The sequence below is a fragment of the Armigeres subalbatus genome, chromosome 1 (genome assembly GCF_024139115.2).
Source record: "Armigeres subalbatus isolate Guangzhou_Male chromosome 1, GZ_Asu_2, whole genome shotgun sequence".
Taxonomy (NCBI): Eukaryota; Metazoa; Arthropoda; class Insecta; order Diptera; family Culicidae; genus Armigeres; species Armigeres subalbatus.
The window spans coordinates 190,652,198-190,679,180 of NC_085139.1; the positions used below are offsets into that span (position 1 = coordinate 190,652,198).

The window sequence follows — 26,983 nt, forward strand, 5'->3', positions numbered from 1 at the left end:
TATTGACCGACCCAACTGACCAGCTGAAACGCTGGTTCGAGCACTTCGAACAACTTTTTCAAGTGCCAACCAGGCCATCACCACCTCGGCATGATCTGCCTAGGATCCGACGTATAACACGTGTCAATACCGAAGCTCCATCACTGCTAGAGATTCAAACAGCCATCCAAAGCATGAAATCGAATAAAGCCCCAGGGGTCGACCGCATATCAGCCGAGATGCTCAAAGCTGACCCCATGACATCCGCTCAACTACTGCATCGTTTATTTCGTAATATCTGGGACACCGCAACTTTCCCGGTCGACTGGATGCAAGGTATCTTAGTGAAGGTGCCCAAAAGGGTGACCTGACTGTATGCGATAACTGGCGAGGGCATTATGTTGCTGTGTACCGTTCTCAAAGTTCTGTGCAAAATTATCCTAGCCCGGATTCAGGAGAAGATCGATGCGACTCTCCGGCGGCAGCAAGCCGGATTCCGTGCCGGAAGATCCTGTGTGGACCATATTGTCACGCTCCGCATCATTTTGGAGCAGGTCAACGAATTCCAAGAGTCCCTTTACTTGGTATTCATTGACTACGAAAAAGCTTTCGACCGTCTCAATCACGAGAATATGTGGGGCGCCCTGAGACGCAAGGGGGTTCCTGAGAAAATCATCGGCCTCATCGAAGCACAGTATGAGGCCTTTTCGTGTAGAGTGCTGCACAATGGGGTCCTGTCCGACCCTATCCGGGTCGTAGCTGGTGTGAGGCAAGGATGTATTCTATCACCGTTACTGTTCCTCATCGTAATCGATGAGATTCTGGTAGATGCGATTGACCGTGAACCAAACCGCGGGCTGTTATGGCAGCCTATAACCATGGAGCACCTAAACGACTTCGAATTGGCGGATGACGTTGCTCTACTCGCGCAACGGCGCTCTGATATGCAGAGTAAGCTCAACGACCTTGCCGATCGCTCCTCCTCGGCAAGTTTAGTCATCAACGTCAACAAAACCAAATCGTTGGATGTAAACACGGTGACTCCTTCCAGTTTCACAGTAGCCGGGCAACCAGTGGAGAATGTTGAAAGCTTCCAATATCTTGGTAGCCAAATGGCGTCGGACGGCGGTACCAAGATCGACATAGGCGCACGGATCAAGAAAGCAAGGGCTGCCTTTGCGAGTTTAAGAAATATCTGGAAAAACAGGCAGATAAGTGAACGCACCAAAATACGAATTTTCAACTCTAACGTGAAATCTGTGCTGTTCTACGCTAGCGAAACATGGTGTGTATCAGTGGAGAACACTCAACGGCTGCAGGTGTTCATTAACAGATGCCTGCGGTATATAATTCGGGCCTGGTGGCCTCACAACTGGATCTCAAACAACGAGCTCCATCGTCGTTGTCACCAGAGGCCGATAACAACAGAAATTCGGGATCGGAAGTGGGGCTGGGTCGGCCACACTCTACGTAGGGGCGGAAGCGAAATCTGTAAGCAAGCATTAGACTGGAACCCAGCGGGACATCGCAGCAGAGGCAGACCCAGAGGCTCATGGCGGAGAAGCCTCAATAAAGAAATAAAAGAAGTCGACCGAAATCTAACCTGGCAACAGGTTAAAGCGATAGCCGGGCATCGCTCAGGATGGAGATCTTTCAAGTCGGCCCTTTGCACCACCGGAGGTGTACAGGATCCATAAGTAAGTAAGTAAGATCAACGACGGATCAAATGTTTACCCTGAGACAAATCCTTAATAAATTCCGGGAGTACAACTTGCAGACACATCATCTGTTTATTGATTTCAAGGCGGCGTACGATTCAGTGAAACGGAATGAATTATGGCAAATTATGCTTGAACATGGTTTTCCGGCGAAATTAATACGGCTGATTCGTATAACGTTGGACAGATCGAAATCAAGTGTAAGGGTTGCGGATGAAATATCGACGTCATTTGTTACCTTAGATGGATTAAAGCAGGGTGATGCACTCTCGAATCTACCGTTCAATATAGCGCTCCAGGGAGCGATTAGGAGAGCTGGTGTGCAAAGAAGCGGTACCATTATTACAAAATCGCATATGCTCCTGGGATTTGCGGACGATATCGATATTATCGGAATTGATCGCCGTGCCGTGGAAGAGGCTTTTGTGCCTTTTAAGAGGGAGACAGTGAGGATTGGACTCACGATCAATACCAGCAAAACGAAGTACATGGTCGCTGGAAATCAACGTGGGTTCATTAGTGGTGGTGGTAGCGAAATGGTGCTGGATGGTGAAAAATTTGAAGTGGTAGAAGAATTTGTGTATCTTGGAACATTAGTGACGTGCGATAATGATGTTACCCGCGAGGTGAAAAGGCGTATTGCAGCTGCAAATAGGGCTTATTACGGACTTCGTAACCAGCTTAAGTCCCGTAGTCTGCAAACAAAACTCGCGCTGTATACTACTCTGATTCTTCCGGTGGCTTTATACGGCCATGAGACATGGACGTTAAAGGAGGCTGATCGGAGAGCTTTCGGAGTGTTTGAGCGTAAGGTGCTGCGGACAATACTCGACGGTAAACAGGAGAACGGTATATGGCGGCGTCGCATGAAACACGAATTGTACCAGGTGTATAAAGGGCTGGATATTATTAAGCTTATACAACACGGCAGACTACGGTGGGCTGGTCACGTTGTTCGTATGCCGGAAGAACGACAAGCGAAGATAATATTTAGTAGAGAACCCGGAAGAGGCCGCAGGCTTTGTGGAAGGCCGCGTACACGATGGATTTTTGCAGTTGAAGAGGATCTGAGGGCGCTCAATGTTCAGGGCGACTGGAAGCGATTGGCCCAGGATCGAGTCCAGTGGAGAAGGATACTCCATTCGGCGTAGGTTCATCGAAGAGCTGTAGCCCATCAAGTATCAAGTAAGTATCAAAATAATCTATTGTTATTTGGGAAGTTAAGCTGCGGCACCAAATCGAATAATTTCCCTGAAATTTAATTATATACGCCAAAACTGTTCTGAAAAAAAAAAATATTTTCCTGGAAGTTTGCTCAATTCTAAAGAACTTTCCGAAAAAGATTTTAGAGTTATTTTCGAAAGAAATTTTGTAGAAATCCAGGAATTTCTTCGCAAATTCCAATAGGTATTTTTCTGGAAATTCCACTGAAAATTCCTTCGTAAGTAATGTAAGAATTTGTTCGGAAATTCTTTCAGCAATTTCTTTGATAATTCCTTTAGAGAATCTTTCAGTTTTCCTTTGGAAATTTCTTCGAATTCCAAACTTCCCTCCATGAAATAATTCCAAAATTCCCTCCAGAAATAATTTTGAAAATTACTTCAGAAATTCCTTTTGACATTTATCTGGAAAGGCCTTTGTAAATTTATCAGGAAATCCTTTCGCAACTTAGGTACTCCTTCTGAAATTTCTGCAGCAATTATTCTGAAAATATTGTTGAAAGATTTTTTCACGGACATTTTTTAAAGGATATCCTAAAAAATCCCCTGAATGAATATCCGAAGGTATTCTTAAAACAAATTGCGTGGGTATTCCTAACAGAATTTCTGACGGTATCTTCCATTGGTATTTCCAAATTTTCTAACGGATTTTCCTATATACATCCTGAAGCAAGTTCAAACATTCTTATTTTTTTTCTAAAATTTCTTCATAAATCCTCTGGAAATTACTTTACTCCAGAAATTCATTCGATTTTTTTTAAAAGAATTTCTTTGCTCATTTCTCCGGATGGATGTTTTTGGCAACTCCAAAACTTTTTAAGACCTTCGAATTCCTTTTGAATTTTCATAGGAATTTCCCTTGAGCATTATTTCGGGAAAGTCTTCAAAACATCATTTTGAAATCCTTTGACATTTTCGTTAGAAAGTCCTCCGAAAATTCTTTTGGATTTCCTGTTTAATTCTTCAATAATTTTCCGGAAGAATACTTTCAACAATATTTCCGGAATATTCCCCTTCAGGAATTTTTGAAGGAAGTTTTAAAGTTTGACTATAGGAATTTCTTGAGAAATTTACAAAGGCCTTTCGTGAGATTTTTCGAAAGAATCCCTGGAGGAATGTTCAAAGGAACTACTAGTGAGTTTTGGAGGAATTTCTGGAAATATTTTATCTAATAAAATCCTGAAGGTGTTTGCACATGTATTTCAAGATGAATTTCCAAAAAACAATCTAAATAGGTTCTCCAAAAAAAAAATCAAAGCGAATTCCTGGAAACATTGTTGAATTTTGGCAATCCTACGTCTGCTCGCAAGACATTTCTGACATTATTAAATATCTCAGATCATTCCTCCACAAATTCCTTCGGAATTTCCTTCTGGAATCCTTAAGGAAAATTCTCTGGAAATTACATCGTCAATAGATCCAGATATTCCACATGTTTTTCTACCCCTATTTCTAAAAATCCAAATCTAGCGTTCCAGAAATTTGTCCAGAAATCATTTGGAAATTACTTGAGGAGTTCTTTCAGAAATTTAGTCCGGAAATTTCTTTGGAGTTCCGTTCGAAGCTCTTCCGGAAATTGATTTAATATGTCCTATTTCGTTCCTTATTAAATTTCCGAAAAAAAATGTTTTGAAAGGAATTTTGTAAAAGCATGCTTTTTGTAAAACCAAACCAAAAACATACTGAAAGGATTTCTGAAAGTTTTTCTGATGGAAAACTTTCTAAGAGAATTTTGAAGAAATTAACAAAGGCTCTTCCAAAGAGTTTTTCGAAGAAATCCTTGGACGAATGTCAAAAGGAATTTCTAAGTTAATCCTGGAACGAATTCTCGGAGGAGTTACCAAAAGAATTTCTGACTGATTTTCTAAAACATCATTCAACGAAATTCCCAAATCAATTTCCGAAACAGTGCTCCCAAAAGAATTTCAGGCGTTATTCTTAATACTGGTTCTGTATGTACTTCTGAAGGATTTTCCTTAGGTATTCCAGAAGAAATTTTCAAAGGAATTTACAAAAAAAAAAAATTCTGAAGAAATTCCTAAAAGAATTCGTAAAGGAATTTCCGAAGAAATTTTAAAAATTTCTTTTAAAACCCTAAATTTTTCGTAAAATGTCTTGAGGAATTTTCAAAACAATCTCCGGATTTATTGCCGAAGTAATTTTCGAATGATTTTATGGAGAAATCCCAGGAAATAATTGCGAAAGAGTTCTAGAGGATTGTCATAAGAAATTCTGGGAGTAATTTTGGAATTTCGGAAATTCCTTCAGAAGTTCCTTTGGAAATTTTTCATTGAAGAAGAAGAAGGCACACTTATTTGCATAAGATTAGTTAGTCTGATGCTTAAGGGAGTCCTTGTCTGACACTGAAAATAAGAAGATTTTGTTTGTATCTATAGAAAAAGCATTGAGGGCGTAAACGCAGAAATTGCATCAGAAGGAGCCAAAAAAAACATTTTATTTTTAAAAAGTTTAATACAGAGTTTTAGGCGATTTTTTAGTATGACGGCTTCGAAGGTACAATTTTTGCGCCAATACTTCACTTAGTAGGTTTCTATTTAGAACAGCAATCCAGAAGTGCTCTTGCAAATTAACATTTCCATTGCAGTCCGCGCGCCGTCTTAACAAAGGTGTTTGACAGCAGAATTGTGCGAGTCTCAGTTGGAGCAGTAACAGGAAGCGAGACGGACGGATGACCAAAAGTGGAAGGTTCGACAGTTTAGCTGAGTGTTGTGATTGTGTGGTAGAGGAATTGTTTGGAGGAGAAGCGATTGTGGGCTGACCTTGTGCAATGACCAAGCACATGAGCCACTGAACACAAAATAAATATTTTTTAGATTTTTGCGACGACTAAAACACCCCGATGGCTACTGCAAATTATCTGTCCAAATCGCAAACTGAATCATTTCCAAAAAGTGACACAGCCAAAAGAATTAAATCGCTTACCAAATTCCCTACAAACAAATTACGCTGGTTGGATTCGTGGGGGCGCTTGTGGCGGATAGTGATAAGAAAGATGTGGCTTTACCACCAGAAAAAAATACGGATAAACTCTAACGGTACGCGTCACGTGGCGGAATGGAGGTACCCGGTTGGGTACTCGAAAGAAAAACTATGTGAGCGAATCACGAGCTGTATCAATTGTACAAAGAAATATTGTGAATCGTATACAATACGGCAAACTTCAGTGGGCTGGTCCCTAAGTGCGAATGTTGTTGTCAACAGAGAACCTAATAGAAGCCGGTGACTTCGAGAATGGCCACGAACATGTTGGCTGTAGGCGTTGGAGTCGGACCTGAGGACACTAAACGTTCGGGGAAACTGGAGGAAAATCGACCAAGACCGACAAATATGGAGCTCTACAATGCACCATGGCGCCATGACGTATGGTGATTTGATTTCTTGAATAAAAGCTTCAACAGCTACGTTTAGATCCTGTAAGCATCCCAACTAAAAACAACAGTTTCAGAATGCCATCGTTACTTACTCTGGTTCACATTTGATGTAGTTGCCACCAGCGTCCTTCCCGCAGTGTCCGTTGATCGAACCCTTCGTGTTGAACTGCTCGTAGCAGACGCGATCGGACCCGGTGCCACTGTAGCCCCAGATCCGTTCGCACTGTGCGGCGGTCGTCGGGCACAGCCCATTGAAACAGTAACCTGTAAATGAAGCGGAGAAAATCAGGAAATGTCATGTTTGTCTTGTCATATTTTACAATCATGCAATAACTCAAACAACCCCCCAAACCCTATGTTTCCCGTCTACTCCACGAGGAAAAGATGCTGCTGCCACTGACACCGGAGAGACAGCGCTTACAAAGGGTGTCGGTCGGCTAGACACTCAACCCTTATCAGGGAACCCCGCACCACGCACCACCCATAAAGATGTATAGGGTCACGTTTGTAAAATGTGACATCATTCCCACTTGGTGCGGCTCTCGTTGGTGTTTGGTGGTGGCATCGTAACAGGGAATGGTTTCTCCAGTTCGCATTAATACACCATGCTCGGCTGTCACGCAGCTAGCACCGCCTAGGCTAGGACTAAGACCGTGTCACTAATGCGGTCTGGTGAGCGGATGGTCGGAGATGTGATGGTTGCTGGATGCAGTTTGTTTCTCAGAATCCTTGGTGCATCGTCATAGACGTCACTGGCAGCAGCTACCAATTAGTGGGAATTTTCTTCTGGACCATAATGGTTTATATCTTGCAACGTAACCACGACGTTATCAACATTTTTGTGACTTTGATAGTGCATTGTCTTGGTTTCAAACCGAGTGACAGAACTCTTGTGTAGCTTTTGAGTTTCGACTTTCGCCTCATAAAGGTGAAATGCTGCCATGTATTCTTTTTTGACTTACGCCACCGTCACCTTATATCCTGTAGCTCGTTTGTACATCACTGAATCGTAATTTGACAAAGCATAATGAGTATTTCATTCCTTTTCAATTCTTGGAACATCACATTAATGAACCCATTACGAGCAGAGATCACCTTATTGCTGGCTTTGCCTCATATCTCATGTATCATTAGTCGTTCAAGTCATCAACCGGGTGAATTGAAAGGACTTTTGTGGCATTTTATTATGGCACTTGGTACTAATGTATTCGCAGAAAACATTCATAGCCATTATAATCTTTACATCGTTGTCATTACCGACTGGTAACAGCAGACGTCGTATCGTGCCATCAAAAAATAATGGAACGGTTTGCCTCCTAAAGTTGACATTTGAATGGCTATGCTGTGCTCGAACAGCTTTCGATGAAAATTATGATTGAAAGTTGTTTGAGTTGCATTTTTCACATTTCAAACAAGTAGTGAATGATGCTCTGCTACCAGAAACTGATGTATAGGTAAAAATGCTCGCAAAAACTAGATTTTGTGGGAAAAATATACACGCTTTTGAACACGAAAATCTGAGTTTAGCAACCGAGAAGTTTAGTTTTCTTTTTTTATCGCATTCTATTCAATCTAGAAATGTACGATAGTGAATACTTTTTCACCTAACCTATTTTATGGTAAACCCTCGAAGCTGCGCAATTCGAAATGATTAATTTATTTTCATGCACAAATCTGTAGCATGATAGTTAACAAGGAAATATTATTTTATTCATTTGTCAGACTAAGGCCGTAGTGGCCTGTACAGTACATAAAAGTCTTCTCCATTCAGCTTCGCCAAGGCTGCACGTCGCCAACCATGCAGTCTGCAAAGGGTCCGCAAATCGTCCTCCACCTAATCGATCCACCTTGCTAGCTGCACTTTCGGATCGTTGTCGAGAACCATTTTAACTGGATTACTATCCGACATTCTGGCTACGTGTGTACGATGGATGGTTCTCCCAACTGCTGATGTAACTCGTGGGTCATTCGCCGACACGTACCGTCCGCCATCTACACCTCAGCATTAGAGTGATTCAAATTTTGCCTTTTTTGCCCCCGGATACTTAAACGATTGCATATTTGCCTTTTTATTAACCCACCCAAATTTTTAGCTAATTTGGATGTAAATTGAGTGAGCACACGCGGTTTGAAGTTTGTATGAAAATTACTATGAAAACAGTAACTTTCATGGAAAACCGTTCCCCAACACTTCCCTTTAAGCTCTAAAAATATATGAGTACATGGGTAACATAAGAAATTTTACAAGGAAAGAGGAGGTCTTTGTTTCGAAACGATTTGATGCTCGCAATAAAAGTTATTAAGGAAATACTGAATCGTGGGAAATTCAATTTAACACGTAAAAGAATAACATTAATATCAATAATGAGCATTTTTGTTTTCTTCATAACTTTGCTTCCAAACGAGAAATCGCTTCGCAACAACAACTGCTTTTTAGCTTGAGAAGTATTCTGTGTAGGCAATGTGTTGATTATATTTAAATAGTTCATGGGCCACTACACGGAACGGCCTTCCACATAAGGGTCAGTTTTCACAGTAATTTCCATACAAACTTCAAATGACGCGTGCACAGTCAAATTACATCAAAAATTTCTAAAAATTTAGGGGGATTATTAAAATGGCAAATGCAATTGTTTAAGCATCGGGGGCCAAAAAAGTCAAAATTTGAATCACTCTACCCCACCATAGATGGTACGTAGCATTTTCCTTTCAAAAGCTTCAAGTATGCGTTGGTCCTCCACGAGCATCTTCTAGGTCTCGTGTCTGTAGAGGACTACCAGTCTAATAAGCGTTTTGTAGATAGTCAGGTGAACTCTATTCTTGCGGAGTCCAAATTTCCAGTCACGATGTACCTTCGAATTACTATGCTAGTATCATTTTCTATCGGCAGTCACCAGGGAGCCCAAGTACACGAATTTTTCAACCATCTCGATTCCGTTGGTGGGTCGCTCACGTTGTCTTCTCTTGAACCACTCCTATCATGTACTTCGTCTTCGACGTGTTGATGACTAGTCCAGATCGGTTAGCTTCGCTCTTCAGTCTGATGTAGGCTTCTTCCATTTTCCCAAAGTTACGTGCCATAATATCTATGTCGTCGGCGAAACCAATTAGCTGGACGGACTTAATGAAAATCGTTCCACCCCTTCCAAAGCGATGTTGAATAGCATGCACGAAAGGCCACCACCTTGCCGTAATCTTCTGCGCGTTTTTGAAAGGGATTCGAGAGTGTCCCTGAAATTTGAACTACGCACATCACCCGATTCATCGTCATCATGATCAACCGTAATAGTTTATCCGGAAATCCGTACGGTAAACACCTGACCCATGGTAGAGAGCTTGCCCATGAATCCCACCTGTTACTGCCCTACAAACTCTTTTGCAATCTCATCCTTCCAAACCATGGTAATTACCCAGTGCAACGCTCTAACCAGTGCCTCACTACCGCGTATCAATTGCTCTCGTGGTAGTTTGTGAACCCCAGGGGCTTTGTTGTTTTTCAGCCAGCCAATCTCCTCATGGAGATCCAAAGCCGGAAAACGTATGTCCTGCGCGTGTGCTCCTAGGTTCATTACCACACCGCCACCGTTGGTTTCATATTAACTAAGCACTTTGGATGTTCTAGGAACAGAACTTATGCTTGCATGCGAAATGGTATTTCCTGTTGTCATGGGTTACATGTAGTCTACGAACTCCATAAAGTCAAGGTCTGTGGATCAACCTCCGTAATAAAGACAGTTATTGACGAATAAACAAGTTATATGACCGCTTCTTGGTATATGTTTTAGTTTCAAGTAGTTCTTGTTGTTGTCATTGATTTCAGGTAGTCTACGAACTTTATAGAGTCAATGTCTGTAAATTAACTTCCGTAAAGGAGGCAGTTATTGAAAAATTAACTAGTTGTGCGACTTCTTTTTGGTATATGTCTATGTTCCAAGCAGTTCTTGTTGTAGTCATTGGTCCCAGGCAGTCTACGAACTCCATAGAGTCAAGATATGTGAATCAACCTTCGTAATGGAGGCAGTTATTGAAGAATAAACTAGTTGTGTGACCCTTCTTGGTATATGCTTGCATTCCAAGTAGTTCTTGTTATTGTCGTTGGTTTCAGGTAGTCTGCGAACTCCATAGAGTCAATGTCTGTGGATCAACGTCCGTAATGAAGGTAGTTATTGAAATAGAAACTAGTTGTGCGACTCCTTCTTGGTATATGTCTCTGTTCCAAGCAGTTCTTGTTGTAGTCACTGGTTCCAGGTAGTCTATGAACTCCATAGACTTAAGATCTGTGGATCAACTTCCGTAATGATGCCAGTTATTGAAAAATAAACAAGTTGTGTGACTCCTTCTTTGTAAATGCTTGCATTCCAAGTAGTTCTTGTTGTTGTCATTGGTTCCAGATAGTCTACAAACTTCATAGAGTCAAGGTCTGTAGAGCAACCACCGTAATGGAGTTTATGCCTTGAAAATACCAAATTGCAAAATGTGAATTAATTGGACGAGATAATTTAAGGCTGAGAACGTATTAAGCAAACATCGAGGGGTAGACAAACTCGAGAAGTGACAAAATCGGGCAAATATCGCAATGTGCATGATACGTGTTTAAAACAGGCTGATAGACGTTTAGTTACCCTAAAGATCTTAAGTTCTTACTCAAGAAATATCTATAGAAATATCTCAAGAAATATAACAAAGGACAACTACCAAATTTAATTATTATTTATTTATTCAGACTAAGGCCGAAGTGGCCTGTGCGGTATGTAAGAGTCTTCTCCATTCGGCTCGGTCCATGGCAACACGTCGCCAGCCACGCAGTTTACGGAGGGTCCGCAAGTCATCTTCCACCTGATCGATCCACCTTGCCCGCTGCGCACCTCGCCTTCTTGTGCCCGTCGGATCGTTGTCGAGAACCATTTTCACCGGGTTATTGTCCGACATTCTGGCTACGTGCCCGGCCCACCGCAGTCGTCCGATTTTCGCGGTGTGAACGATGGATGGTTCTCCCAAGCTGATGCAACTCGTGGTTCATTCGCCTCCTCCATGTACCGTCCGCCATCTGCACCCCACCATAGATGGTACGCAGCACTTTCCTTTCGAAAACTCCGAGTGCGCGTTGGTCCTCCACGAGCATCGTCCAGGTCTCGTGTCCGTAGAGGACTACCGGTCTAATGAGCGTTTTGTAGATGGTCAGTTTGGTACGGCGGCGAACTCTATTCGATCGAAGCGTCTTGCGGAGTCTAAAGTATGCACGATTTCCAGCCACTATACGCCTCCGAATTTCTCTGCTGGTATCATTTTCGGCAGTCACCAGTGAGCCCAAGTACACAAATTCTTCTACCACCTCGATTACGTCACCACCGATGCCAACTCGCGGTGGGTGGCTCACATTGTCTTCTCTTGAACCTCTTCCTATCATGTACTTCGTCTTCGACGTGTTGATGACTAGTCCGATCCGCTTGGCTTCCCTCTTCAGTCTGATGTAGGCTTCCTCCATCTTCTCAAAGTTACGTGCCATAATATCTATGTCGTCGGCGAAGCCAAATAGCTGGACGGACTTATTGAAAATTGTGCCACTCGTGTTAATCCCTGCTCTTCGTATTACCCCTTCCAAAGCGATGTTGAATAGCAGACACGAAAGACCATCACCTTGCCGTAACCCTCTGCGGTAACCCAATGTCAACTTCTCTCCACGAACAGCCTAGATAGCCGTGTGGTGTCGGCAGCTGGTTATCTGGCTAAGAATAACATTACGGATTGCCTGTTCCAGTGGTAAAAGTCCACCATACAGGTGACCCTTAATTTTCGGTGTGATGCGGCTTTATGCTTACCGTGCCTACGAATGAATGGTTAGGAGGGTCTAATAAGAACCTAACCGCAAACGGAGCCTGTGAAGCACCAGGGCCCCCTTCACAGTATTTTAGCCCTCGCTACGCTAGCCGGAGCTATGGCGTAGTTGACTTTTTACTTCTCCGAGATAATCGGCTACTTTTATTCAACCTCATCGTGAGGTTAAATAAGAGTAGGGTTATGTATATGTGTTTTAATTAGTTTACAACAAATTGTCACCTATATGGATTCGTATTATGCGTTTTTTACAATGTGCTTTGTGTATGTTACCTATATGGATTCGCATTATGCGTTTTTTCACAGTGTACTCTGTGTCTCGTCCTTGACGTTTGGCTTCGGCTACTCTTGTTCAATCTCAACGTGAGGTTAAATAAGAGTGGGGTTATGAATATGTGTTTTACTTAGTTTTTCAACAAACTTCCACCTATATGGATTCGCATTTTGCATTTTTTTTTACAATGTACTTTGTGTTTGTCACCTATATGGATTCGCATTATGCGCTTTTCACAGTGTACTCTGTGTTTCGTCTTTGACGTTCGGCTTCAGCTACTCTTGTTTAATCTCAACTTGAGGTTGAATGAGGGTGGGATTATGAATATGTTTTTTACTTAGTTTTTCAACAAATTTTCACCTATATGGATTCGCATTATGCGTTTTTTTTTTTCAATGTACTTTGTGTTTGTCACCTATATGGATTCGTATTATGCGTTTTTCAAAGAGTAATCTATGTTTCGTCTTTGATGTTTGGCTTCAGCTACTCTTGTTTAATCTCAACTTGAGGTTGAATAAGGGTGGGGTTATGAAAATGTTTTTTTTTTCAACAAATTGTCACCTATATGGATTCGCATTATGCATTTTTTTTTTACAATGTACTTTGTGTATGTTACCTTTATGGATTCGCATTATGCGTTTTTCACAGTGTACTCTGTGTCTCGTCATTGACGTTTGGCTTCGGCTACTCTTGTTCAATCTCAACGTGAGGTTAAATAAGAGTGGGGTTATGAATATGTGTTTTACTTAGTTTTCAACAAATTGTCACCTATATGGATTCGCATTATGCGTTTTTCACAATGTGTTTTGTGTATGTTACCTATATGGATTCGCATTATGCGTTTTTCACAGTGTACTCTGTGTCTCGTCATTGACGTTCTGCTTCGGTTACTCTTGTTCAATCTCAACGTGAGGTTAAATAAGAGTGGGGTTATGAATATGTGTTTTACTTAGTTTTCAACAAATTGTCACCTATATGGATTTGCATTATGTGTTTTTTTTTACAATGTACTTTGTGTATGTTACCTATATGGATTCGCATTATGCGATTTTTACAATGTACTTTGTGATTGTCACCTATATGGATTCGCATTATGCGTTTTTCATAGTGCACTCTGTGTTTCGTCTTTGACGTTCGTCCATTGTTACGTCCTCTGTTGTGACACCTCTCTTTAGTCCCTAGCTGAATGCGTGTGAGTCTACATAATTGGCTTTTCTATAAATGGTTCCATTCCCTTTTCCAACTTCACTTCCTCTTCCTTTCCCCTTTTCACTTCCTTTTCCGTCAGGTAAATGATGAGAAAGGCCAGTGAAGGCGATGGCACAAATCTCCCAAATTGAGGGGAACGTGCCTCCTGAGCCGACGTTCTGATACCTGATACCTGATACCTGATCATGTACTTCGTCTTCGACGTGTTGATGACTAGTCCGATCCGCTTGGCTTCCCTCTTCAGTCTGATGTAGGCTTCCTCCATCTTCTCAAAGTTACGTGCCATAATATCTATGTCGTCGGCGAAGCCAAATAGCTGGACGGACTTATTGAAAATTGTGCCACTCGTGTTAATCCCTGCTCTTCGTATTACCCCTTCCAAAGCGATGTTGAATAGCAGACACGAAAGACCATCACCTTGCCGTAACCCTCTGCGGGTTTCGAAGGGACTCGCGAATGCCCCTCAAACTCGAACTACGCACATCACCCGATCCATCGTCGCTTTGATCAACCGTGTCAGTTTATCCGGAAATCCGTTTTCGTGCATTAGCTGCCATAGCTGGTCCCGATCGATTGTATCATATGCGGCTTTGAAGTCGATGAATAGATGATGTGTGGGCACGTTGTATTCGCGGCACTTCTGCAGTACTTGGCGAATGGCGAACACCTGGTCCGTGGTGGAGCGTTCGCCCATAAAACCCGCCTGGTACTGCCCCACGAACTCCCTTGCAATTGGTGCTAGTCGACGGCATAAAATTTGGGAGAGTACCTTGTAGGCGGCGTTCAGCAATGTGATTGCGTGGTAGTTGCTACAATCCAGCTTATCGCCCTTTTGTAGATGGGACACACGACACCTTCCATCCACTCCTGCGGCAAAACTTCCTCCTCCCAAATCTTGGTAATGACCCAGTGCAGCGCTCTAGCCAGTGCCTCACCACCGTGTTTAAATAGCTCTCCTGGTAGTTGGTCAACCCCAGGGGCTTTGTTGTTCTTCAGCCGGCCAATCTCCTCCTGGATTTCCTGGAGATCCGGGGCCGGTAGAATTATGTCCTGCGCGCGTTCCCCTAGGTCCATCACCATACCGCCATCTTCGTCTGCCACATCGCCATTCAGGTGCTCTTCGTAGTGCTGCTGCCACCTTTGGATCACCTCACGCTCGTTCGTAAGAAGGTTCCCGTTTATGTCCTTGCACATATCAGGCTGTGGCACGTGGCCCTTACGTGAACGGTTCAACTTCTCATAGAACTTTCGTGTGTTATTAGTGCGGTACAGTTGCTCCGTCTCTTCACGGTCTCGATCTTCCTGCTGACGCTTTTTCCTCCGGAAAATCGAGTTTTGTCTGTTCCGCGCCTGTTTATATCGTGCCTCATTCGCCCTCGTGCGGTGTTGCAGCAATCTCGCCCATGCAGCATTCTTCTCTTCTACTAACTGCTCACATTCGCCGTCATACCAGTCGTTTCTCCGATCCGGGGGCACCGTGCCAAGTGCAGCGGTTGCGGTGCTACCAATGGCGGATCGAATATCTTTCCAGCCATCTTCAAGAGACGCTGCGCCTAGCTGCTCTTCCGTTGGGAGTGCCACTTCCAGCTGCTGCGCGTATTCTTGGGCTAGTCTACCATCTTGAAGCCGCCCAATATTAAGCCGCGGCGTCCGTCTTCGACGCGTGTTGTAAACCGTCGAGAATTTTGAGCGCAGGCAAACTGCAACGAGGTAGTGGTCGGATTCAATATTCGCACTGCGGTAAGTGCGGACGTTCGTGATGTCGGAGAAGAATTTACCGTCGATTAGAACGTGGTCGATTTGGTTTTCCGTTTCTTGGTTAGGTGGTAACCATGTGGCCTTGTGGATATTTTTGCGGGGAAAGAAGGTGCTTCGGACTACCATTCCGCGGGAGGCTGCGAAGTTTATGCATCGTTGGCCGTTGTCATTCGATACGGTGTGCAGACTATCCGGTCCGATGACCGGTCTATACATTTCCTCCCTTCCTACCTGCGCGTTCATGTCACCGATGACGATTTTGACGTCCCGCAGTGGGCATCCATCGTATGTCTGCTCCAGCTGTGCGTAGAACGCTTCTTTCTCGTCGTCGGGTCTCCCTTCGTGTGGGCAGTGCACGTTGATGATGCTATAGTTGAAGAAACGGCCTTTAATCCTCAGCTTGCACATCCTTGCGTTGATTGGCTGCCACTCAATCACGCGTTGGCGCATCTTTCCAAGCACTATGAAGCCGGTTCCCAGCTCGTTGGTGGTGCCACAGCTTTGGTAGAAGGTAGCCGCCCGATGCCCGCTTTTCCACACTTTCTGTCCTGTCCAGCAAATCTCCTGCAGCGCCACGACGTCGAAGTTGCGATGTAATTCATCGTAGATCATCCTGTCGCAACCTGCGAAACCTAGCGACTTGCAGTTCCATGTTCCAAGCTTCCAATCGTGATCCTTTATTCGTCGCCTAGGTCTTTGCCGATTATATCGAGTCGCATTATCTCTTATATTGTTCGTAATTATTGGTTTTCCAGGCGGCTTATTGGGCCTGCGCAAACCTCCTGTCTCGCCGGAGGGCCGTCGTGTCAGGGCTGTTTAGCGTCCCACCTAACACCAGGACTTGGGCTTGTGCGCTTTGAGCGGCACACGGTCGCTTTGGCGGAGCCTACTTGCGGATACATGCAGCTTTTTATAGAGGTTTAACAGGGCCCACTGTCAAACCCCACCACATCCTAGGCAGGCGCCACAACTCGCAGATGGCCTGGGTAGGGATCGTCAAGCCCTTGGACAAAGTCCCTGCTGCCCCCAACCAAATTTAAACAGGCTGATATATCTCTGGTTACGCATGTAGACCCTTATGCCTTCCTCCAGGGTTTTCATTGCAATGAACGCATTCTACTCTATGTACCACAAAGGGCATGTACATTTTTTGAAACAGACAGCTAGATCTTTGATTACGTGTGTAGACCTTAAGGCCTTACTCCACGGTTTTCTTGGATAGCCATGAACATACGTGTGCACCCTTGGTCGGCGCATCGATAAATACGGTGTAGGTACGGAGCGTGTAGACTCAGGTTCGGCGAAATTGAATAGGGTAAGATAAATGAAAAGTGAATTTATGCCTAAAATTAATTTTCATAATGATGAGATAGATCAACCAACAACCCACTACTGTAGTTCCTGTAAGTACAGTTCCTCTTGAGTACGTAAATATGTTGTGGTCGAAAACCTCTCCCGTCACGACTTCATCAATGCCGATGTACGTACCGACAAGCACAGTTGCCTATCCGTACACCATGATTCCTAGACAGCCGATCGTTCCTTCGGCTCCATACGTTACGTCAGGTCCCTCTAGTCATCTAGTCATCTTTACATTTCCTACGCTATCTAATCTTGCACAAGCCCTTCCAGCGATTCACAATCCACATTTACCCTCGATAGTTAGTCAATCCGTCACATACTTCGATGAGTTTTTTATGGCACCGATGCCGCAACCGAGCAATCCAATGAATGCCAAGTCTCAAGGTTCATTGGATAACAGGTGCCGGAATTCAAAGGTTGCTAGTACTAAATCCTCTACCAGACAAAAACGGATACAGTTGGATGAAGAACGGAAGCTACAGGAAAAGGAAGAAGCAAATAAACGAGAGTATCTCCAAAAAAGATTCGAGTTATTAAAATAATTCGCCAGTGAAACATCGTAAACTAGCACACAAAGCATCGAAGAAGAAACGTCGAATGAAAGCAATTGGTTGCAACGCGAAACATCGAAAGTTCAAGAAGAACCATATCAAGCCCCAGTGGATCGGGTTGTTTTACGACAAGCCCCCGGCTTGCCATCAGAAGCCGCTGACGCCACTGTATGCCGTGACATATGAAAGAAGAAAGTTTGTTACGCCTTCAAAAATGCCTCAAAGGGAAAGCATTTGATGCAGTGAAATACAGGCTTATGCATCCAGCAAATGTTGCTGGAATCCTTTCTGCTTTAAAAATGCTTTATGGAAATCCCGAAGTTATTGTGCATAACCTAATCACAAAAATCAGTGGCGCTCCAGCGCCGAAGGTGGATAAGCTAGACACGGTTATTGAGCATCGCCGTTCCCTTCAGGTAGTGCACCTTTCTGTGTTCGCTGATTGCCTTTACGATCTTGCGGAAACTGTTTGCTCAATTGCATCGCTGCAGAGTACCCGTTCTGGTAAAAATGGATTAGCCTTTCTTAACTTGCACAGTGAAGAACCAAGTACAACTTCCTTTCAAGCTCCTAATAGTAATGCTTCTATACAACCTTGAAGGTGTGCCTGCTGAGTCGTATGAAGATGTCCAGCCCCGGCTTCTCATCGGGGGTAATAACGCCAACTTGGGCTATCCGCAAAAGGGTCTCGAAGGAGGTATGTTCTAGCCAGTAGCTACAAAGATGCGCCTTGACTGGATCATTCAGGGCGGATCAGATGGTGGAGAATTTTGTGGACACCACAACTGGTGCGCCGAACCCTGCTGTGAAAACATCGATGAAAACCTACAGCGTGCAATGCAAGAGTATTTTGCACTTGACAGTTTAGGTATTGCTAAACCGAGTCGTCTTATTCTGTCGACCGAGGATCAATGAGGATCAACCGGCCTCCTATGGAAATTTAAAGAGCTCACACTTCCCAACAGTAAATCACTTGCTCTCCAGCGTTTCCGTTGTCTAGAAGCTAGAATGAAAAAAGACGTTGTCCTATCCAAAGCTTTGCGATCAATAATAGAGGATTATTTAAAGAAAGGGTACATTAGAAATTTAAGCTTGGCTGAAATAGAGAAGCCGAATTCGCGGATATGGTACCTACCAATGTTTCCTGTTTGTAATCCGAATAAACCCGGAAAAATACGCATTGTTTGTGATGCGGCAGCAAAAACCAACGGAGTGTCTCTCAACATAATGCTTCTCAAGGGCCCTGATCAGCTCACCTCCCTGAACTCTGTTCTTATTGGGTTTCGGGAGAGAAAGGTGGCAATTTGCGGAGACATCCGCGAGATGTTTCATCAAACAATTGTCGCTACCAAAGACCAGAATTGTCAACGCTTTTTATGGAAAGAAAGGCCAACCGATTCCGAACTTAGCATATATGTAATGCAGGTATGCCAAAAATATGAACGCGAAAGAGCATGAAGGTCATCGTAGTATGAAAGAATGGCAAGAATTTTATTGTTTTTCTTGACCAAGTCTCAAGGAACATATTTTCCTATTAATTGCTATATTTTAGATGGAGTTGCGGAGAAATTAGGCTTCACGGATATTCCCGAACTGTTTTATGGATTTATGGTAGCGTTTTATGAAACATTCCGATGTTATTTACGGATCATTTTCCACTTTTTTATGGATCGTGTTTGCACATTTAACGGTACAAAGTAAGGGCTGTTGTTGTAAATTTACTTGAAATACCTGTTGTTTAGTTGCTAGACCTTATTACTATTTCAAGACTTCACGGCGCACAAAGAACATCTTAAGGCGTCAGTACTCAAACAATTGAACGACCTATTGGAAACAATTTGGCCGACCCTAAATACCGATAATTGATAAAAGACACATCTTAAGACTAAAAGTAATTTAAATATCATACTTTGCTTGCCTAAAAGATTGCAAACATTTTTATGCTAAAAATTCCAAAGAGTGCTTCCTCTTTTTACGCTCAAAATTCGAAATAACGTTCCCTCTTTTTAGGCTTCCCAGTTTTGGGCCCAAAAAAAGGTTTTGCATTAACACAAAGCATCTCAGTATGGTTTACAATCGATCAATCAACAACAAATAAACTACTCACCAGTGGTGAATCCGGTCGCATTCATCCCGCACGGGTTCCCGTTCTTTTTATGTACATCGGGCGGACACTGTCCGGTTTCCCCGTTGCAGTACTCCGGCAGGTCGCACTCGTTGTGCGCATCCCGGCAGATCACGCCCGGAGGCTTTAGAATACATTTATCACAGCATGGTCCAGTGGCGCACTGGGACTCCTTTTTCAGCTTGCAGGTGATGCCATCGCAGCACGGGTCCGTCTTGTCGCAGTCGAGCGCGCTACCGCAGTCGCACTCTTCGTCGTCCTCGACGATACCGTTGCCGCAGTTCTTCCGGAACACGACCTGGAAGGGGCGGGGGATTAGGAACAGAGGTGTAGGGGGGTAGAGGAACAAAATTTTGTATTAGATGAAAGCTGATACAATTTTGAGTGGGTCTATAGCAGCACACCACTCCAAACGACGACGGCGCAATCACTCGCTTCATTACTCATTTAGCGAATGGTTCTGAATTGTTCATTAGGGCAGATGACCCGAGCAAATGGAAGCGTCTGAATCCAGTCGCGTATTTTTGCTGGAATTATTCGATTGATAACCTTAACAAATCTTAAAAGTGCTTTGTGCTTTGGCTTACAAATATCTGTACTACACGATATGCCTTTGTGCTTTCTTGCGATTAGACGAAGCAGTTGCTTGAAACTGAAATTAATGACAACTATTATGGATTGGATTTGGATTGAATTTGGACTGGATTTTGATTTGGGTTGGATTTGGATTGTATTTGGTTTGGATTTGGATAGGATTTGGATTTGATTTGGATTGGATTTGGATTGGATTTGGATTGGATTTGGATTGGATTTGGATTGGATTTGTATTGGTTGTGGAATTGATTTGGATTGGAATTGGATTGGATTTGAATTGGGTTTGGATTGGGTTTGGATAAGATCGGATTTCGATTGGAATTGGATTGGGTTTGAATTGGATTTAGATTTGGATTGGATTTAGATTGGATTTGGATTGGATTCGATTTGGATCGGATTTGGATTCTATATGGATTCGATGTGGATTGGATTTGAATTGAATTAGCATTGGATTTGGATTGGATTTGAATTTGGTTTGGATTGGATTTGGATTGGATTTGGATTGGATTGGATTGGTTTGGTTGGTTTGGATTAGATTTGGATTGGTTTGGATTGGTTTGGATTGGATTGGTTTGGATTGGATTTGGATTGGTTTGGTTGGTTTGGTTGGGTTGGATTGGTTTGCATTGGTTTGGATTGGTTTGGATTGGTTTGGATTGGTTTGGATTGGTTTGAATTGGATTTGGATTAGATTTGGATTGGATTTGGATTGGATTTGGATTGGATTTGGATTTGGATTGGATTTGGATTGGATTTGGATTGGATTTGGATTGGATTTGGATTGGGTTTGGATTGGGTTTGGATTGGATTTGGATTGGGTTTGGATTGGATTTATATTAGATTTGGATTGGGTTTGGATTGGATTTGGATTGGGTTTGGATTGGATTTGGATTCGATGTGGATTGGATTTGAATTGAATTAGCATTGGATTTGAATTTGGTTTGGATTGGATTTGGATTGGATTTGGATTGGATTGGATTTGGATTGGATTTGGATTGGATTTGGATTGGATTTTGATTGGATTTGGATTTGGATTGGTTTGGATTGGTTTGGATTGGTTTGGATTGGTTTGCGTTGGTTTGGATTGGTTTGGATTGGTTTGGATTGCGTTTGGATGGGATTTGGATTGGTTTGGATTGGTTTGGATTGGTTTGGATTGGTTTGGATTGGTTTGGTTGGTTTGGATTGGTTTGGATTGGTTTGGATTGGTTTGGATTGGTTTGGATTGGTTTGGATTGGTTTGGATTGGTTTGGATTGGTTTGGATTGGTTTGGATTGGTTTGGATTGGTTTGGATTGGTTTGGTTGGTTTGGATTGGTTTGGATTGGTTTGGATTGGTTTGGATTGGTTTGGATTGGTTTGGATTGGATTTGGATTGGTTGGATTGGTTTGGATTGGATTTGGATTGGTTTGGATTGGATTTGGATTGGTTTGGTTGGTTTGGATTGGTTTGGATTGGTTTGGATTGGTTTGGTTGGTTTGGATTGGTTTGGATTGGTTTGGATTGGTTTGGATTGGTTTGGATGGAATTGGTTGGACTTTAATTGGATTGGACTTTGTTGGTTTGGATTGGTTTGGTTTGGTTTAGTTGGTTTGGATTGGTTTGGATTGGTTTGTGTTGGATTTGGTTGGTTTGGAATGGTTTGGATTGGATTCGGATTGGTTTTGGATTAGTTTTGGATTGGATTTGAATTGGATTTAGATTGGATTTGAGGTGGGTTTGGGTTGGATTTGGATTGGATTTATATTGTATTTATATTGGATTTTAATTGTATTTGAATTGTATTTCGATTGCATTTGGATTGGTTCTGGATTAATTTTGGATTGGAATTGGATTGGATTTAGATTGAATTTAGATTGGATTAGGTTCGGATTTGAAATGAATTTGAATTGGATTTGGATTGGATTTGAATCGGATTTGGTTTGGATTTTAATTGAATTTGGATTTGGTTTGGATTGGATTTGTATTGGTTGTGGAATGGATTTGGATTGGATTTGAATTGGGTTTGGATTGGATTTGGATTAGATTTGGATTGGAACGGATTTCGATTGGAATTGGATTGGGTTTGAATTGGATTTGGATTGGATTTGGATTGGATTAAGATTGGATTTGAATTGGATTCGATTTGGATCGGATTTGGATTCTATATGGATTCGATGTGGATTGGATTCGATTTGGATCGGATTCGGATTCTATATGGATTCGATGTGGATTGGATTTGATTTGAATTAGCAATGGATTTGGATTGGATTTGAATTTGGCTTAGATTGGATTAGGGTTGAATTTGGACTGGATTTGGATTGGATTTGGATTGGATTTGGATTGGATTTGGATTGAATTTGGATTGGATTGGATTTGGATTGGATTTGGATTGGATTTGGATTGGATTTGGATTGGATTTGGATTGGATTTGGATTGGATTTGGATTGGATTTGGATTGGATTTGGATTGGATTTGGATTGGATTTGGATTGGTTTTGGATTGGTTTGGTTGGTTTGGATTGGTTTGGATTGGTTTGGATTGGTTTGGATTGGTTTGGATTGGTTTGGTTGGTTTGGTTGGTTTGGATTGGTTTGGATTGGTTTGGTTGGTTTGGATTGGTTTGGTTGGTTTGGATTGGTTTGGATTGGTTTGGATTGGTTTGGATTGGTTTGGATTGGTTTGGATTGGTTTGGATTGGTTTGGATTGGTTTGGATTGGTTTGGATTGGATTTGGATTGGTTTGGGATTGGATTTGGATTGGTTTGGTTTGGATTGGTTTGGATTGGTTTGGATTGGTTTGGATTGGTTTGGATTGGTTTGGTTGGTTTGGATTGGTTTGGTTGGTTTGGATTGGTTTGGTTGGTTTGGATTGGTTTGGATTGGTTTGGATTGGTTTGGATTGGTTTGGATTGGTTTGGATTGGTTTGGATTGGTTTGGATTGGTTTGGATTGGTTTGGATTGGTTTGGATTGGTTTGGATTGGTTTGGATTGGTTTGGATTGGTTTGGATTGGTTTGGATTGGTTTGGATTGGTTTGGATTGGACTTTGGTTGGTTTGGATTGGTTTGGTTGGTTTGGATTGGTTTGGTTGGTTTGGATTGGTTTGGATTGGTTTGGATTGGTTTGGATTGGTTTGGATTGGTTTGGATTGGTTTGGATTGGTTTGGATTGGTTTGGTTGGTTTGGATTGATTGGTTTGGATTGGTTTGGATTGGACTTTGGTTGGTTTGGATTGGTTTGGTTGATTTAGATTGGTTTGGATTGGTTTGGATTGGTTTGGTTGGTTTGGAATGGTTTGGATTGGTTTGGATTGGTTTTGGATTGGTTTTGGATTGGTTTGGTTGGTTGGATTGGATTTGGATTGGGTTTGGGTTGTGTTGGGATTGGATTTGGATTGGTTTGGATTTATTTGGATTGGTTTAATTGTATTTGGATTGTATTTCGATTGCATTTGGATTGGTTCTGGATTAATTTTGGTTGGAATTGGATTGGTTTAGATTGAATTTGGATTGGATTAGGTTCGGTTTGAAATGAATTTGGAATTGGTTGGTTTGGATTGGTTGAATCGGTTTGGTTTGGATTGGTTTAATTGGTTTGGATTTGGTTTGGATTGGATTTGTATTGGTTGTGGAATGGATTTGGATTGGATTTGAATTGGGTTTGGATTGGATTTGGATTAGATTTGGATTGGAACGGATTTCGATTGGAATTGGATTGGGTTTGAATTGGATTTGGATTGGATTTAGATTGGATTTGGATTGGATTAAGATTGGATTTGAATTGGATTCGATTTGGATCGGATTTGGATTCTATATGGATTCGATGTGGATTGGATTCGATTTGGATCGGATTCGGATTCTATATGGATTCGATGTGGATTGGTTTGGTTGAATTAGCAATGGTTTGGATTGGTTTGAATTTGGCTTGGATTGGATTGGGGTTGATTTGGACTGGATTTGGATTACATTTGGGTTTGGTTGGTTTGGATTGGTTGGATTGGATTTGGTTGGTTGGTTTGGATTGGTTTGGTTGGTTTGGATTGGTTGGATTGGTTTGGTTGGTTTGGATTGGTTTGGATTGGTTTGGATTGGATTTGGATTGGTTTGGTTGGTTTGGTTGGTTTGGATTGGTTTGGGATTGGTTTGGATTGGTTTGGATTGGTTGGATTGGATTTGGTTTGGATTGGTTTGGTTGGTTTGGATTGGTTTGGATTGGTTTGGATTGGTTTGGATTGGTTTGGATTGGTTTGGATTGGTTTGGTTGGTTTGGATTGGTTTGGATTGGTTTGGATTGGTTGGTTGGTTTGATTGGTTTGGTTGGTTTGGATTGGTTTGGATTGGTTTGGATTGGTTTGGTTGGTTTGGATTGGTTTGGATTGGTTTGGTTTGGATTGGTTTGGATTGGTTTGGATTGGTTTGGATTGGTTTGGATTGGTTTGGATTGGTTTGGTTGGTTTGGATTGGATTGGTTTGGATTGGGTTTGGATTGGTTTGGATTGGTTTGGATTGGTTTGGGTTTGGTTGGTTTGGTTTGGTTGGATTGGTTTGGATGGTTTGGATTGGTTTGGGATTGGTTTGGATTGGTTTGGATTGGTTTGGATTGGTTTGGATTGGTTTGGATTGGTTTGGGTTGGTTTGGATTGGTTTGGATTGGTTTGGTTGGTTTGGATTGGTTTGGATTGGTTTGGATTGGTTTGGATTGGTTTGGATTGGTTTGGTTGGTTTGGATTGGTTTGGATTGGTTTGGATTGGTTTGGATTGGTTTGGATTGGTTTGGATTGGTTTGGATTGGTTTTGATTGGTTGGACTGGTTTGGATTGGTTTGGTTGGTTGGTTGGTTGGATTGGTTTGGATTGGTTTGGTTTGGATTGGTTTGGTTTGGATTGGTTGGATTGGTTTGGTTGGTTTGGATTGGTTTGGATTGGTTTGGATTGGTTTGGATTGGTTGGTTGGTTTGGATTGGTTTGGATTGGATTGGTTTGGTTTGGATTGGTTTGGATTGGTTTGGATTGGGTTGGATTGGACTTTGGTTGGTTTGGAATGGTTTGGATTGGTTTGGATTTGGTTTGGTTGGTTTGGATTAGATTTGGATTGGTTTGTATTGGATTTGGTTTGGTTTGGATTGGATTGGGTTTGGTTTGGATTGGTTTGTGGATTGGATTGGATGGTTGGTTTGGTTTGGATTGGTTGGATTGGTTTGGATTGGTTTGGTTGGTTTGGATAGGTTTTGGATTGGATTTGGATGATTGGTTGGATTGGTTGGTTTGGTTGGGTTTGGATTGGGTTTGGATTGGATTTGAATTGGTTTTGGATTGGATTTGGATTTGATTTGGATTTGGATTGGATTTAGATTGGATTCGTATTGAGTTTGGATTTGGATTGTATTTGGATTGGATTATATCTGTATTTGAATTTGAATTGGATTTGGATTGGGTTTGGATCGTATTTGGTTTGGATTTGATTTGATTTTGGATTTGGTTTGGATTGGAGTTGTATTGGTTGTGGATTGGATTGGAATTGTATTGGATTTGAATTGGGTTTGGGTTGGATTTGAATTGGGTTTATATTGGATTTGGATTGGATTTTGATTGGAATTGGATTGGGTTTGTGTTGGATTTAGATTGGATTTGGATTGGATTCGATTTGGATTGGATTTGAATTGAATTATCATTGGATTAGGATCAGATTTGAATTGGGTTTGGATTGGATTTGCATTGGATTAGGGTTTAATTTGGACTGGTTTTGGATGTGATTTGGATTGGATTAGGATTGGATTTTGATAGGATTTGGATTGTATTTGGAATTGATTTGGATTGGGGTTGGATTGGATTTTGATTGGATTTGGATTTGATTTTATTGAATTTGGATTGGAGTTGGATTGGATTTGTTTGATTGTGTTTAGATTGGCTTTGATTTGGATCATTTGGATTGCATGTGGATTGGGTTTGGATAGGAATTGATTTTTATTTGGATTAGATTGGGATTGGATTTGGATTGTATTTGATTGGATTGTATTAAGATTTGATAGGAATTGGAATATGAGTGTTTGGATTAGAATTGTTGGATTGTATTTAGATTAGATTTGAATTGTATTTGATTGGATTTCAAATGAATTTTGGTTGGATTGTATTTTTTTAGGATTATGATTGGAATTGGAATGGATTTTGATTCTATTTGAATTGGATTTTGATTGCATTTGGCTTGGATTTGGATTGTATTTTGATTGCATTTAGCTTGGATTAGTATTTGGATTCGATTAGTAATGGATGTGGATAGGATTTGGATTATATTTGTTTCGGATTTGGATTGGAATTTGATTGGAATTGGATTGAATTTATGTTGGATTTGGTTTTGATTTTTGATTGAATTAGTATTGTATTTGTATTGGATGTGGATGAGATATGAATTTTGCTTGGATTTAGATTAGATTTTGAATGGGTTGGATTTTGATCGCATTTGGCTTGGATTAGTATTTGAATTTGATTTGTTATCGATTTGGTTGAAATTGAATCGGATTTGAATTGGATTTGGATTGGATTTCGAATTATGTTTGGATTGAAATTCGAATTGATTTGAATTGGATTTTGATTGGGCTTGGAATGGATTGTAGATTATTTGGAATAGATTCTGTTAATTTAAAAGATTCATGGCGTTGAATTGTGCAGTTTTTGGAATGGTATGTTGATGCGATTTGAGTTATCTTTAGATATTTGCAGTTTTCGGTTTTGCACGTTGGTTTTTTCGGTTTTTGCACCCCCTGTTGTTCGAAAAAAAAAAAACTACAGAAATTTAACTCATTTCAATTAGATTTGGATTCGCTTTGAGTTGAATATTGATTTAGTTTTATCATGATGTTAACAAAATTTATATTTGATTTAAGTTATGTTTAGTTTACTATTAAAATGTAATGTCGAAGATTTATTATTTGGATTGAATGCTGTGAAAAATGATTCAATCATTAAACATATTAAATTTATTAAATTT

General features: G+C 41.6%; 1 protein-coding gene across 1 annotated transcript in view; it reads right to left on the reverse strand.

Annotated features, from left to right (window-relative positions):
• LOC134206849 (uncharacterized) overlaps positions 1-26,983 on the reverse strand; it is a 724,314-nt gene that overhangs the window by 148,882 nt on the left and 548,449 nt on the right. The window contains exons 12-13 of the mRNA XM_062682581.1: positions 19,406-19,721; positions 6,402-6,573 (exon numbers count right to left, since the gene is read on the reverse strand). Coding sequence (XP_062538565.1) covers positions 6,402-6,573; positions 19,406-19,721 — 488 coding nt within the window. The remainder of the gene's footprint in view (positions 1-6,401; positions 6,574-19,405; positions 19,722-26,983) is intronic.